This window comes from Marmota marmota, unplaced genomic scaffold, assembly GCF_001458135.2.
Source record: "Marmota marmota marmota unplaced genomic scaffold, marMar, whole genome shotgun sequence".
Taxonomy (NCBI): domain Eukaryota; kingdom Metazoa; phylum Chordata; class Mammalia; order Rodentia; family Sciuridae; genus Marmota; species Marmota marmota.
In genome coordinates this window covers 5828573-5844678 of record NW_026000229.1, presented here as the reverse complement: position 1 = coordinate 5844678, position 16106 = coordinate 5828573, and the positions used below count along the sequence as shown (strand labels likewise).

The 16106-nt window shown below is 39.5% G+C and overlaps 1 protein-coding gene across 3 annotated transcripts in view; it reads left to right on the top strand.

The window, feature by feature from the left end:
- Positions 1-16106, top strand: part of Scaper (S-phase cyclin A associated protein in the ER) — a 325725-nt gene that overhangs the window by 269074 nt on the left and 40545 nt on the right. For all 3 annotated transcript variants that reach the window (XM_048793832.1, XM_048793831.1, XM_015480048.2), the window contains one exon: positions 1966-2121. In XM_048793832.1, the coding sequence (XP_048649789.1) occupies positions 1966-2121 (156 nt within the window). The remainder of the gene's footprint in view (positions 1-1965; positions 2122-16106) is intronic.

The following is a 16106-nucleotide window of genomic DNA, read 5'->3' as shown; positions in this document are numbered from 1 at the left end:
GTCAGTCGCAGGTCTGCCTACCTTGTGGGCGCGGGTGGCGGCTCTGCTCTGCCCCTACTCCAGTTGGGGTGACGTGACTACCACGCCGGCGGGTCGCTGGGCCTGTTCCGGGCACGGGCGGCGGCTCTACTCTGCCTCTACTCCAATTGGGGTGATGTGACTACCACGCCGGCGGGTCGCTGGGCCTGTTCCGGGCGCGGGCGGCAGCTCTGCTCTGCCCCTATTCCAATTGGGGTGACATGTCTACCATGCCGGCAGGCCGCTGCGCCTGTTCCACCGGTCGGTCGCAGGTCTCCAAATTCATTTCCTGGCTTTCAGGATGCTTAGTGTTCCCCTATAGATTTTTTTTTCAGCTCCAGTGTAGCACAGAAACCTCTCCTGCAGCCTCCTCCGCCGGTAATACCCAGAAAGAGATTCTTGATATGGTCATGTATTAATCCTCCTCAGGTCATGTGCCCATCCTGAAACTACTCGTTAAGGCACAGGTGTTAAGTAGTTTGGCTATCCTGGAGCACATGCTCGCTCCTGCTGTCAGAATACCATATTCAGCAACTCAGAATGTGCTAAGCAAACAGAAACCAAAGCTTTCATATTCTGCTCCCTCGTGGAGTTCCTGGGAAAATTCACTGGATTGATAAATGTAAAATACTTTTTAAATTAAAAAGTTCTGTGCAGGGCTGGGGCTGTAGCTCAGTGGTAGAGTGCCTGCCTTGCACGGGTGAGGCACTGGGTTCAATCCTCAGGACCACATAAAAATAAATAAAGATATTGTGTCCATCTACAATTAAACAAAAATTTTAAAAAAGTTTTGTGCAAAGGTAAGAGCCATTTCTAAAAGCTCATTTCATTAATTTAAACTATAATAAGATTCTCAATGTGTGTGTGTGTGTGTGTGTGTGTATAAATCAGCTTCCTTCACTAGAATAGGACTTGTGATCATCATTTTATTCTTTCCAATTTTAAAACTTTAGAGGAAGTTCAGTAGCCCAGGTGGATATATTTCCTAATGTAAAAGGAGAAAGGGGACATTATTTTGCACCTTCTAAATAGTGAACTTGGAGGAGACCACCGACATTAATTATTCATCAAATTCTTCCTTTTACAAAAAGATGTGTTGGCAAATGAATAGTAATGGGAAGCAAATTGTATTTATAAGCAGAGATATCGATTCCTTTGCACATAATGCTGAGGGTTAACATGCTGATTTTCGGAACTACTTTATTTCAGTCCTATCCTTTTCATACATGTAAATGCAGTAGCACAGAATCTTTATAAAATCTTTAAATGAAGATTGTTTATATAAAAGGCCATTTATAGTTTCAAAATATTCCTTTCAATGATTCCTGCTTCATAGACAAATAGAAGAGCCACTATTATCAGTCCAGTTTAATAAACAGCTTTACAAAAATAGAGCTGTTTATTAAACTAAAAAAGTGAAAGTGACAACTTTCATGTTTTGTCAAACCTCAGGACTGGTACTTTTCAAAATATAAAACAATTAGGCTCTCAATGCTTGTTATGCTTTGAATGGTGATGAGATTTTATAAAATGGAGAACCAATAGTTGGAATTAGAATTTTAAGTTGTAACAAGAGTATCTTGGTCACATCATCATAGCTTCTAAATCCTTGCATTTGCTGAATTTGGCTTTTAAAAGTACCATGGAATAAATTGCTTTACCTATTGTTGGACTGTTTAGATCAGGAAGAATGATTGGATAATCATTTTAATCATTTTTGTTTAAAGATAACAATTACAATAACCAAAAGAGAAAAAGATTATTGACATAGCTGACTATTTAGGATGAAATCTAAGAAAATTGATACTGGAAGTACTTTACTCAAACCAAGACTGTGTGTGCTTTTTTGAACAGTCCAAATCTGTATATGATAAGATTTATCATGGAAAGTCAAGATGTTTCTGGCCTATGCAAATTGATAACATCCATTTTCTCCCCTACATCTAGCTATGTGGTAAACATGGGTCTGATTGACAAATTGTGTGGCTGCTTCCTCTCCGTGCAAGGCCCAGTAGATGAAAATCCCAAGATGGCCACTTTTCTGCAGCATGCTGCGGGACTCTTACATGGAATATGTAAGCTGTGCTTTGCTGTCACTGGAAGGTAAGACTCAATTTTTGGACCATCTCTTCAATTTTTTCCCATCTTTGGGTCATTTCATAGGTATATACATAGGTATATATATATAGGTATCATTTGGTATCCTTTCCTTCTTGTCTTTTCTTTGTCATTGGTCTTCTTTTTTTATGTTTAAGAAGTTGACATTTATTAAAAGTTTGAGGAGGGCTGGGGTTGTGGTTCAGTGGTAGAACACTTGCCTAGCACATGTGAGGCACTGGGTTTGCCCGCTTCTCAGCACCATAAATTAATAGATAGATAGATAGATAGATAGATAGATAGTCCATCAACAACTAAAAAAAATGTAAAAGTTAAAGGAAATTCTCCACCCCTGATTAAGTAAAAATATTAAAAAAAAATTCCATGTTACTGATTTGACTAAATAATATTGGTTTTCCATGTTGAGATATATATTTCAGTTCTCATCTTTTCAGGCCTTAGGCTCCTGCCAGAGTTTGTTTTTCTTGTTGATATTATAAATTTGACTATCAAGCTGGGTGTGGTGTTTCATACTCGTAATCCCAGTGGCTTAGGAAGCTAATGCAGGAGTATTGCAAGTTTAAAGCCAGCCTCAGCAACCTGGTGAGGTCCTAAGTAACTTAGCAAGACCCTATCAAAATAAAATATAAAAAGAGTAGATGGATGTAGGGGCTGGGGCTGGGGCTCAGAGGTAGAGCACTTGCCTAGCATATGTAAGGCACTGATTCAATCCTCAGCACCACATAAAAATGAAATAAAGATATTGTGTCTACCTACAACCAAAACATAAATTAAAAATCAAGATGGGGGATGTGGCTCAGTGGTTAAGTGCCTCTGGATTCAATCCCCTTAAAGAGTCTTAAGATTTCATCCAGTCCTTCCACTGAGATCCAGAGGAATCAAGTGATTCTCCTTGAGTCCATGAGTCAGACCCTCAGCACAGCATAACACAACCTCAGTGCTTGTGTTCACCATTCACCTGCTTTTAATTATAGCTTCCTAGATTTATTTATTTTCCTTTTTGTTCCTTCTTCCAAAGTACTTCCATAAATAAAGGAAGGGAGCCCTCTACAAACAGTAGCCCCCTGAAGTTATGAAGCCATAACCCTGGGCATGGTTAAAGTCATTGTGCCAGAGACTACTACTGGTCTGATTGGCTATTTAGACCATCCCACCCAATCCCACCCTGTGGATTGTCCCTAAAAATATGTGATCCATAAATATTTAGTGTACACTAAATGCCAGTGACTCAGAGTAGTGTGTGTGTGTGCGCGCATGCACGTGCACAAATGTGTGTGCAGTGTGTGGTGCTGGGATTGAACTCAGGACCTCTTGCATGCTGGGCAAGCACCTTACCACTAAGCTACATCCTTAGCCCTGTGCAGACTATTTTATGAGGATGTCTTTTTTTTTTCCTAGTTGTTGACTGACCTTTGTTTTATTCATTTATTTATGCAGTGCTAAGAATTGAACCCAGTGCCTCACACAGGTGAGGCACGCGCTCTACCACTGAGCCATAACCCCAACCCCAAGGATGTCTTTTAAAATGAATATCCTCAACACTTTTTACTCCTTTATGAGCAGAGTCCCTAAATCCACCTATTTATCTTTTCTCTTACCCAGTCTCTCACCAACGATCACATTCTAGAAAGATTAAAACTGTCTGAGATGTCAGGGAAGCGCAGCATGGCCTGTATTCAGTATTCCAATGGAATAGCTGAGAACTCAGAAAGTGATTATTTGGGGTCTTTTACCTACATAGGGTTAAGTATTCCTGTGATATACAGAAGCTAGCTACAGTATTGGCTATTTATGGGGCATAGGCACTTGCCAGCATCATAAAAGCTACCATGCTGCCCAGCTAGTTCCTCCCTGATGGTGTCTTCTCACTCAAGAGACCCTTTTTGGCTTTGACTGTTTTACTGTACATACCATCAAACTCGCCAGCATCTCAAGTCTGTGTCACCTATACTTTTGAATCCGGATGAATATCACAAACATAAGCATTTCCATATGTGGTTGTTGTTCATTAGTAGGCTTCAGTTTTCACATATTCAGTCACTTGAAGTCTTTGGGACTTGAGAGAAATCTAAAGGTCATCCAAGTCTCTCATTTTCATAGACAGAAACACCAAGCCAAACTACTTGAATTAAAACTCAAGACTCCTGACTTGGTGCTTCTGCCTTGTACACTTGACTTTTTTATATTATTCAGAATGCAGGAGTGCGTATTACATTTCTTTGAAGATTTTCTTCATTCCATGGATGAAAAACAGATCCTTTTCTTTGATGTGCAATCATGCCTTTCTGACAACAGTCACAGAGTATCTGCCCTATGCCAGATAAGGGCTTGGTTAGTACTAAGCTAGGTACTTAGCAATATTGCCTTCAGGGAGTCGAGACTCTGGTGTGGAATCAGATTTATAAACTATAACTGTAGCAAAAGAGCTATGGTATAAGAGTGTGTGCACAGAAGAGGAAGGAAAACACTTCCAGACGAGATCAAAAAAGGTTTTAGTAGGCTGAATCTTAAAGGATCCAAGGCAAATGGAGGAACAATGCAGTTGAGAATTTGTACACTCTCTGGTGTAGCAGACATTATTTGGCCCATCTGGCAATCACCTGGCAACATCTTCCTATATTTCTCTACCTGAGGATGTTTTCTGGATAAGGAGCTATTAGCAAGAGTGCAGGGAAGTTAACACCTTCCAGAGTAACTTTCAGGCAATGAATTAGAAGATAATATTCCAGCTTCCTTAGCCATCAGTGAGACAATTCTGAGGTGTGTTCTATACCTTATCTCAGAGAGTCCCCAGCAGTAAGCCATTCATTAACATATCCTTGATTTCCTTCCCTACTTCCTCAAAATAATCTACTTGTACCCATCTCCTTGTTTTAGGATCTGCTTTGGGGGCAACCCAAACCAATAGTTACAGATATGTAAGACTTTATGTCATGTTCAGTTTGATGCTGCTGTGACTGGAGAGTAGCAGGAGATGAGCTGTTAAATGAGCTCCTTGAATGATAGTTCTTCAGAGGCTCAAGGAAAGACAGGGGCTAGACAAGAGCTATGAAAGGATACTGAAGTTGTTTAAGAGGAATCAAATTTCTATTATAGAAGGAGCATTCCTGGAAAGTGTAGGGATTACTGAAAATGGCCCAGAGGCAGAAGGATTAGCAAGAGACGCCTATAAGATAGAAGAAACATAGTCCCTGTAAGGTCAATGGAAAATGGGGAGGAGCAAATACATTTTGAAGAGTGGAATAAATGTAGGAGAGATAGCACAGGGTTTGATGATGTGGGAGATGAAAAGAAGAAGAAATCTAGAATGATTTCCAAACTTCTGTTTGAAAATTTTAAGTGGTAGATGATATAGTCTCCAAATTAGGGAAAATTAACAGTTTTTCATAAGGGAAGCATGAGTTCAGTCCTAGAAATGCCTAAAGATTATCCAAGGAGACCAAAGTCCTTGTGTGCATGTGTGAGAATATATAATTGTTTTTATGTAACTGAATTTTAAATAAATCAGTAATATATTCTTGTTTTTCCCCCAGTATAATTTTCCTTTTTCAACCTCAATTCCTTAGCAAATTTCTATTAGTAATACTTACTACAGGGGCTGGGGAGGTGGCTCAAGCAGTAATACGCTCGCCTGGCATGCGCACTGGGTTCGATCCTCAGCACCACATAAAAATAAATAAAGATGGTGTGTCCACTGAAAACTAAAAAATAAATATTAAAAAATTTTCTATCTCTCTCTTTAAAAAAAAAAAAAAAGACTTACTACAGTCCCACCAGCAGTGTATGAGTGAACCTTTTTCCCCATATCCTCGCCAACACTTATTGTTGTTTATATGCATAATAGCTGTCATTCTGACTAGAGTGAGATGAAATCTTAGAGTGGTTTTGATTTGCATTTCTCTAATTACTAGTGATGATGAACATTTTTTCATGTGTTTGTTGATTGATTATACATCATCTTCTGAGAAGTGTCTCTTCAGGTCCTTGGCCCATTTATTGGGTTGTTTGTTTTTTTTGGTGTCTAGCTTTTTGAGTTCTTTATATACCCTAGTGATTAGTGCTCTATCTGATGTGTGAGGGTAAAGATTTGCTCCCAAGATGTAGGCTCTCTATTCACCTCATAGATTCTTTTGCTGGGAAGAAACTTTTTAGTTTGAGTTCATCCCATTTATTGATTCTTGATTTTAATTCTTGTGCCACAGCAGTATGGAGATTTCTTGGAAAATTGGGAATGGAACCACCATTTGACCTACTATCACTCTCCTTAAAAACAGCATACTACAGGGACACAGCCACATCAATGTTTATAGCAGCACAATTCACAATAGCTAAATTGTGGAACCAACCTAGATGCCCTTCAATAGATGAATGGATAAAAAAATTGTGGCATATATACACAATGGAATTTTACTCAGCAAAAAAAAAAAAAAGAGAATAAAATCATGGCATTTGCAGGTACATGGATGGAGTTAGAGAAGATAATGCTAAGTGAAGTTAGCCAACCCCAAAAAACCAAATGCCGAATGTTTTCTTTGATATAAGGAGGCTGATTCATAGTGGGATAGAGAGAGGGAACTGGGAGGAATAGACGAACTCTAGATAGGGCAGAGGGGTGGAAGAGGAAGGAAGGGGGCATAGAGTAATTAATGATGGTGGAATGTGATGATCATTATTATCCAAAGTACAGGTATGAAGACACGATTTGATGTGAATATACTATGTATACAATCAGAGATATGAAAAATTGTGCTCTATATGTGTAATAAGAATTGTAATGCATTCCGCTGTTATAATTTTTTTAAAAAATTTATTTTAAAAAAAGAAAACTAAAAAAATAAATAAATAAAAAGGATAGACTTTATAGACATAACTTAAACTTCAACAAACCTGACTGAAACCATGTATAAAATTTTTTTAAAACCTCAAAAAAAAGACTTACTAAAAAAGCAAATATTCTAGAAAAAAGTCCAAGTGGTTTACTGATTTAATTTACCTAGGAAATCCTAATAGTAGCAGTGTAAGCTTTTACTCTGAATGACCCCTAATTGTTCTTCCTCTCATCCTTCAGCCTCCCAACATTTCCCAAACACCACCAAACCACAGGAGTTCCAGAAATTTTTCTACCTCTTCAGATATTTTTTACCTCTAATATCTGCGTATTATTTTGTATTGCTTCCCATTTCTTCATGGAAATTGTTTTCCAAAACTATAAACTACAGTTACCTGTTCTAGTATCTTGTTACACTCATTAGAGTTTCTGCACGAGGCCACAGCCATTTCTAAGAAGAAAAGTTGTGTGGTTTTTGCTTTGTTGGAGTAATTCACATAATGCCTGTTTTGGCTACCAGAAACCAACCAGAGCCAAAGAGTCCAGGAAGGCTTGTCCTCAAAGCCCTTTTGTGACTAGCAGAAATAAAAGACAAAGGGGAGCCAGAGAAGCCTTCAAAAATTGCCTCTTGAGCTGGCAAGAGCCTGAGATAATTAAGCAGACTAATTGATAGCACTGGCTTTGAGTAAACATTCTGCTGTCTGCCGGTGGCCAGGCCTTTGTGATGGTGATTACAGCAGGTCTGCCTTTGCCCTACTCTCCTATTATGCCCTTAATCTTCTAATTTTTACCTAGGTGTTCTAACAGACAATTTGGGTGTCAGAATTTGTGCTGTTAATCTTTGCTTCAATGTGGGGGAGAAAAGCACTAGCCATGACTTCTGTACCAGGCATGGTTTTGAACAATGAACTTGCATTTCTTTCAGTAAAAAGTGAAATTATTATCCTCTGGTGAATGAGTTGATTTTATTTTAGGATTACTCCAGAATGTTAAAATGGGAATTGTTCACAAACTATGATTCTTAATCTTTTAACCCAAATTGAATAGTCTGTGTTTACTATTACCAGTTTTCTATTCTTGGTCCTAGAAGAAATAAAAAGAAAAGCATAGTTTTTTAATCTCAGGGCAGTATCTCAACTTCTTAATTGGCTGAGGCTCACTGAGTGCCCCTTAAAGTGCTAACTCCTTAACAGAACTAATAGGATCAGAACAGTAATAAGTAATTATAAATTACAGCCAACACAGGCTTTTCACTTAATCAGCAGTCATTTACTGAATTCATAACTACATTAGGCATGATGGCTGGGAGGTAGTAGACCATGGTAAAAGAATTTATAATCCTTATAACTACACTGATGAGAGAGAGGGTGTGTGCAACTTGGTAATTCTGATTGGTTAGAGGCTATTCTGAATTCTAGAATATTTTTAACACAAAAGGAAATTTGTTGATATATATATATTTGTATTCTGCATTTTCACATCCGTAAACTACACTAACAGAAAGTGCTAGCCAAAGCTAGAAAACCTATGTCCTATAAGAATAGTTTAAAATTTAGTCCATTAATTATGTGGATATAAATGAGTGCTTCTCAAGTGTTTAAGGATGCTTCCAAAGCATTTGTTGAAGCAAAGGTAAACTTTAATTCTGTCTGCCTGCCTATCCATTCATTCATTGAACAAATATTTATGTAGTACTTTCTCTGTGCCAGGCCTTGTGCTAGTCTTGGGAGAAAGCAGAAATGACTCAGACATTGAAGGTGTCCTCAAGGATCTTGTAAGTTATTAGGAGAAAAGAGGTGCATATACAAATATCATGGTACAAGACAGAAAGTGATAAAGAAGACCAAATACAACACAGTAAAAGCCCTTAACACTGGCAGGTTCAGTGGCTCACGTACTAGCTACTCAAGAGGCTGAGGCAGGAGGATTACAAGTTGAGGCATGGGCAACTTAGCACGACCTGGTTTCAGAATAAAAAGGGCTGGAACTAGGGTTGTAGCTCAGTGGTAGAGCACTTGCCCAGAATGTGTGAGGCCCTGAGTTCAATCCTCAGCACCCACATATGAATAAACAAAGTGAAAAATCCAGTGGCAACTAAAAAATATTTTTAAAAAATAAAAAGGGCCGAGTACTTAGCTCAGTGGTAGCATGTTTCTGGGTTCAATCCCCAGTACCAGAAATAAAAAGAAAAGGACTTAGCATATTGCCTGGGACATGTAAATGTTTAGTAAATGTTGGCTACTATTGATAGAGTTCAGAGGAAGAAGAGATCACTCTTAATGAGGGAATACCTGTTTTCCAGAGAAGCTAAAATTTAACCAAGGCCTTGAATGATGGGAAGGATCAAAAGAGAATTGATGACCAGTGTGATTCTGCAATCTGTACAATCAGAAAAATGAGAAATTATACCCCAATTGTTTCAAATGTATGAATTGCCAAGATCATTGTAATGTCATGTGTAGCTAATAAAAAAAAGAGAATTGAGAAAAAAGTGGACAAAGAAAATATTATAAGGAAAGACATCAAAGTAGAAAAATATACAAAGAATGAATAAAGTACTTCAACTGAATTTTGAGATGTATAGCTTGTGATTTTAATGCCTTCCAGAGGATAATGAGGTTCAAATGAGATAATAAATGTAAAAATACTTCGTAAACTACATAAAATAATTTACTAAGATGTGGGTAGTGGCAGAAGTGTCATTAAAAACCTTTGAGGGCTGAAGTTGTAGCTCAGTCAGACTGGGGTTATAGCTCAGTGGTAATGCAGGTGAGGCGCTAGATTCGATTATCAGCACCACATAAAAGTAAATAAGGTTATTGTGTTCATCTAAAAATATTAAAAAATAAAAAAAAACACCTTTGAGCAGGGAAATGACCTGGTAGGAATTGTATTTTGGGAACATTAATCAGGCATCATGGAAAGAGTGTTTTAGAGAGGAGGGGGAAGATAGGAGGGGCCATTGACAGTGGGCAGGAGACAAAAGAAACAGAAAGAATGTCTGGAAACCCTTCTCAGGTCTCTCTTTTTATGTGGTGTCACTGCTATCTCAGGCCTCAGGCTTCAGACCTCATCATCTCTGTTCATTCCCCCTCCTATCCCTGATCTAATCTGCTACCGCATTCTTTTGACTGAAAGGAACCTTAAATTCATCTCTCCAGTCCTCCATTCACAGTTGAATCCTTTCAGTAACCCTTCCAGTCTCAATTTGAATATATCCAGTGACAGGGAACTCATTACTTACTAAGGAGTCTATTCTGTCACTGATGAATTTTTCATATTTAAAAAATCCCTCCTTATGCCAAGCTGAAACCCTGTCTCCCTATGGCTCCCTGATAGTACTATTCCTGCTTGCTCCTTGGTGACATACAGACTAAACTAACCCTCCTCTTCTCCCTGAACTCCCCTGGTCTCACCATGCCTCACATTTTCCTTTGCTTTTCTTCTTCTTGGTCCAGTTGGTAGACTGTGATACAGATTACTCCAAAACCTAGTGGTATGAAATAACCATGTATTAATTTCACAGACTATAGATTAGGAATTCTGTTAAGTTACAGAGAAGATGGGTTACTTTTGATCTATCCTGTCTGGGGCCTTGAGGTCACAATTATCTTGAGTACTTATTCCTACATGTCTGTGGTTGGTGCTGGGTGTCAGCAGGGGAGTCCCTAAACATATTAATTTGTTGACTTACAGGGATGGAAAGATGATCACTTCATTGTTGCAGTTCTTCACAGGGTTATGACTGGGTTCTAAGGGCAAGCCTCCTGGAGTGATAGAACAGTTGGAAACCATATCATCTTTAATGACTTAGTCTTGGGAGTCACACAGCATTGCTTGCACTCCATTTTGTTCACCCAGGCAGTCATGAAGTCCCACCCAGCTTCATTGGGAGGAAAATAGACTTGGTCCCTTAATAGGGAATACGAATATTCGAGCAGAGCTTGAGATCAGAAATTATTCTGTAAATATGTTTGAAGACTACAGCCAGGGTTCCCAGACAGCCTGGGTAACTTAGCAAGATCTGTCTCAAAATAAAAAGAGGACTGCGGAGGTGGTTCAGTGGTAGAGCTCCCTTGGGTTCAATCCCTAATAATGCAAAAAAAAAAAAAAAAAAAGTGTGTGTGTGTGTGTGTGTGTGTACACAGTCTGTATTCCAATCTATCCCAAAGATAAATGAGTTCCCAATATCCTGTTCTCAGCTGTCTTCTCTTCTCTCTGGAATGTCTTATTTAGTTCTGTCACCCTATCTTTTAGTATCATCTGTCTTAACTCCTAAATCATTTGTTGTCAGAAGGCTTGGACAAAAGGTTTACTGGCATTGGAAGATGAGCAATGAAGTGAATGCAATAGGACTAGGTCAGTGGAACTCAGGAAGGCAACATTTAGTGGACACCTTTAATATGCCCTGAGCTAGTGTGGGTTATCTCCCAAGAAGTATTCAGCATTCCTGCTCACACTGTCCAAGGGGCCATAACAGCCTCCAGACTAATAATAAGGAATGACTTCCCCTATCCTTCAGATCCAGAAAGTGAAAGTAATACAGAAACAAGAACTTCTGGGCCGCCTTGATACTCATGTCCGGGCAAGTGCTAGTGTAGAGACTTCTGAAAGGTCTATTCCAGCTGATATAAGCCCAAGTTGACTTCAGGGATGGAAAGATGATCACTTCATTGGTGCAGTTCAAAATGAGTGTCCACTATTGTGCTAAACACTATGCCAGAGAAAGAGGGACTAGCTGGGCCCAGCCCACTTGCCAGAGCAGATAGGGAATGATGGAGACAGACCCTGGATACATGGAAATGCTCACCAGGCTGAGCGCAGCAGCCTGTATCCAGGATATGCTTGCAGTTGGATTCCCATTGGCTGGGAATCCAACTGCAAGCAAAGTACTTAAGGACTTTGAAGAGGCAGAATCTAAAAAGGAAAACCTTTGTGTAGTATTGTGTTGTAAAGCACAGACTGGGGCATAAGAAAGATAGTGACAAATGACTAACACATTTGTCACTCTGACCTCTTGACTAAAGTGAGATAGATAATAATTGTACCCACTTTGTTCTAAAAAGATCTCAACAAAAGTCTATACATTGCGGGGAGGGTGCAAAATTGGAATAAAAGAATATAAGTAGGAAAAAAGTAAATCAAGCCACAGCAAGTAAGGTTAAGGCACAAACCATATTCATAACAAGGCACTGGCAGACATTTCCTCTTGGAATTCCTACTGGCACTTTCTACCAGGAACTTATATTTAATGTCAGATCTTGAGCTCATTGGCTTTCACCTAAAGAAATCTATTCCTCCGGACTGCTTTATTCTGCTCATTATTCCAGTCATCTGACAAGATTTTTTTGAGGGGGCGGAGGCAGGTTATGGGGATTGAACCAAGGGGTGCTTAACCACTGGGCCAAATCCTCAACCCTTTTTTAATATTTTATTTAGAGACAGGGTCTCACCTAGTTGCTTAGGGCCTTGCTTATTTGAGACTGGCTTTGAAGTTGCAATCCTCCTGCCCTAGCCTCCCAAGCCACTGGGATTACAGGCATGCACCCCTGATCCTGGCTCCAGCTAGATTTTAAGATCCAAAACTTTAGTCATCTTTGACTTTTCTTAGAATCCAGTCCAGACCTATCTGATTCAAAGAGATGCTTGTCCCAGAAATATGAGATGGAACATACTATTTATACCTCTCACCCGATAGTTCTGTAATTTCAAATTCATTAGTTTTCTTGCCTTGTTTATATGGTGTGTATGTTTTCAATCAAAATATTTCCCTAAACCAGGAGTGGTGAAACATGCCTGAAATTCCAGCAGCTGGGGAGGCCAAGGCAGGAGGATCTCAAGCTTAAGGCCAGCCTTGACAACTTAGTGAGACTCTGTCTCAAAATTAAAAAAAGAAAAAGGCCAGGGAGGTAACTCAGTGGTAGAGTGCCCCTTTGTTCAATCCCTAGTATCAGCGGGCAAAAAAAATTTCCCTAGGGGAAAAAAAAAAACTAAATATAAATATCCTCACCCTTAGGCACTTCGCACCAGGCTAGAAATAAATAAAGTATCAGGAAACAGTTTTTCAGAGCTAGTACATACCAGTGTGTACCACTGACCTAAGCCAGGACCCCATTTCTTGGGTCTACTTTTAAGACAGGAAGAAGGGCCATCCACTCTTCATGTAAAGTATGAAGGAGACATCCAAGGCCCTCATTCCTTTGGCATGCCTTGCTAAGATCAAGTCTACCTTACTTCCTTCTATTAGCAAATATTTTCTCATTACTAATTTATTGAACATTTGCTATGCACTAGGCACTTGTCAAGATATTGGGGATCCATGGGCTGGAACTGTAGCTCAGTGGTAGAGCATGTGTCTAGCATGTGTGAGGCACTGGGTTTGTTTCTTAGCACTGCATATAAATAAATTAAATAAAGGTGCATCAACAACTAAAAAAAAAAAACAATAAAAAAAGATACTGGGGATCCATTGGTAAATAAGATACTAGTCATGTAGAGCTTTTATAGTCTTATAGGAAGTAGGGAACAATAAACCAATAAATAAATAAGATAATTTTAGCCATTGATAAGTGACATGAAAAAATAAAACAGGGTAATATAGCTGAGTGACTTGGTCAGAGTCTTCCATAGATGTAGTAGTTAGGGAAGCCCTCTCTTGGTAAATGACATAAAAAGTTAAGAAGGGAACAACTGTGTAAAAGTTCAATTGAGAAGTCTAACTAAGAATGACAAGGCCCTAAGGTGGGTGTGTTCCAGAAACAGATGGTGGATGCTAGAACGGGATGAGTAAGTGGTAGGAGATGAAGTCAGATAACTAATGGCCAGGGGATGAGGACAGACATTAGAAATTTGGGTTTTGCTCTTAAGTATAATGGAAGCCATTTGGAGGATTTTAAACAGGAGTATGGCTTAAAAAGGAAAAAGAGCATTTGCTTACTCTGCAAAGAATGGATTAGAGGGGCAAGAATGAAAGCCAGAAGGATCAGTTAGATCCTCCTAACTGATCAGCTGAGGTTTGAATGCCCTCAGCTGCTTTATTGGATATGATATTCCTCCTCTTCTAGGATGGGAATAAAGTGGAATATTTGACAAAACCATCAAGTTCACTTTCTAATTATTAGTAAAAAAAAAAACTGTGTGATCAACACAGCCTCTGATAGGACAGTCCTTGCCCAGTTACCCAACAGAAGCAAGTTCCTTTTCCAGGCAAGAGACATCGTAGCCTCTGGCAGAGCCCCTGCAGCCCAACTGCCAAATCCTAAAGATAAGAAAGAGAGGCCCAAAGTATCAGTTAGACTAGCCAAAACCAGCTCATCAGCACAGTGCCCTTTGTTTTTTCGAGTATGAGAAAACTGAAGCTAGAGAATTCAAAAGTGTCCTACCTGAGAGACAACAATCCTAGACTACAATTCCCAGATCTAGGAGAATATCCTTTTGTGAGTTACCCAGAACTGCCTGCCTTCTCACCTTGTAGGCTCCACTCTCCTCTTTCTCACTCACCTCTAGTTTACCAAGACTGTCCTAAACCGGTTGCTTCTTAACTCTTCCACTTTCTAGGTCTCCCTTCAGACTTTTGCCAGAACCCAGGAGTCTTTTAGCAGCCTCTCCCTTTACCTTCCATTCCCATTGGTGTTCTTTTGGTCTTGCCCTTCCTGATTGTGGATCCTAAGCAACTGTTTTCACCATCTATCCTGTTCTCCTCAGGAGGGTTCCTCCTGAGTTCCTTTGAGTTCAACTGAAACTCAAAGTCAAGTGCTTTGGAAATTATTATATGTAGCTGAGCTTCTCCCTACCTAATATTCTCACTTTTTAATTGCCCCTATATTTTTCCTCTTCTCTAACCAAATGCCCCATCTTAGAGTGCACACTCATGCATGCGCGCACACGCGCGCGCACAAACACACACACACACACACCACCTTGACTTTTCTCTTGCCTTTACCTGTCTGCTTAATCATCTCCATTTCCTTCAATAGAGCCCAAATTAGATTTTCATTAAACAAACTATTTTCTACATGTACCATATTACATAAGAAAGGGCTGAGGGGGAGATAGATAGGTATTGTGCACGTGTGTGTGTGTGTGTGTGTGTGTGAGAGAGAGAGAGAGAGAGAGAGAATGATGTTCTAAGTAGATTCATATCTGTTTATAACATTCCAGCATTATTGTTATTTTTGTTTGTGGTGTTGGAGCTTGAACCCAGGACCTTGCACATGCTAGGCATGTGCTCTATCATTAAATTATCCCCAGCCCAACACTCCAGAATTGAACAAAATCTTAGATATCATCCAGTCTCATGCCCAGCTGAGGTTTGAATGCCCTCTGCTGCTTCATTGGACATGATCTTCCTCCTCTTCTAGGATGGGAACAAAATGCAATACTTGACAAAACTGTCCAGTTCACTTTCTAATTATTACGAAAAAAATCTATAAGTTTATCTATTCCTTGCCTTTTGATAATTCCTCTTCTCTGGGGGTCATAAATACCAAGGGTAGTACCTCTCCATCTCTAAGATAATCTTCATGTCCTCCAGTTCTGAGCCAAGTTCCTTCAAATCTTCGTAAGATGACACTGTTTTCAGATACTTTTACCACACAAATCACTTTCCATGGGAACATTCTGACGTGTCATCACCCTGAATCAGTGCAGCACCCGGAGCTGGACACAGCACTGTCAGAGTAGTCGTACAGTGCAGTGGAACAGAACTAAGCTTTCCTTGTCATGTGTGTTGTACTCCTGTGAGCCAAAGTTGCTTGTATTTATCGGTAATCAATACTAGAGTTCCTCTTTTGAACTGATAGGCAGCTAATTTGCTAATTTCCCCCAACCTCCCACTCACTGTTCACAAACTGTATTTCAATCCCCGGTCACTCTCCCTCTTCCCATCCTAAACACATACAGATAGTTTTTATAAAATATAGAAGAAGGACTCAAAAATCATTTTTATGTATTTCATCCTGTTTTTAGCCCTTGTTTTGGGGTAAACTTTTTTACTGATTACTTCCCCCTTCTTGAGACTATCTTCTCTTTGCTTCTAGGACACCACACTCTTCTAGTTTTCCTCCTAGCCCACTAGTTACTATTTTTGGTTTCCTTTGCTGGTTCCTTCTTATCTCCTAACTTGTAAATATTGGGGTATCCT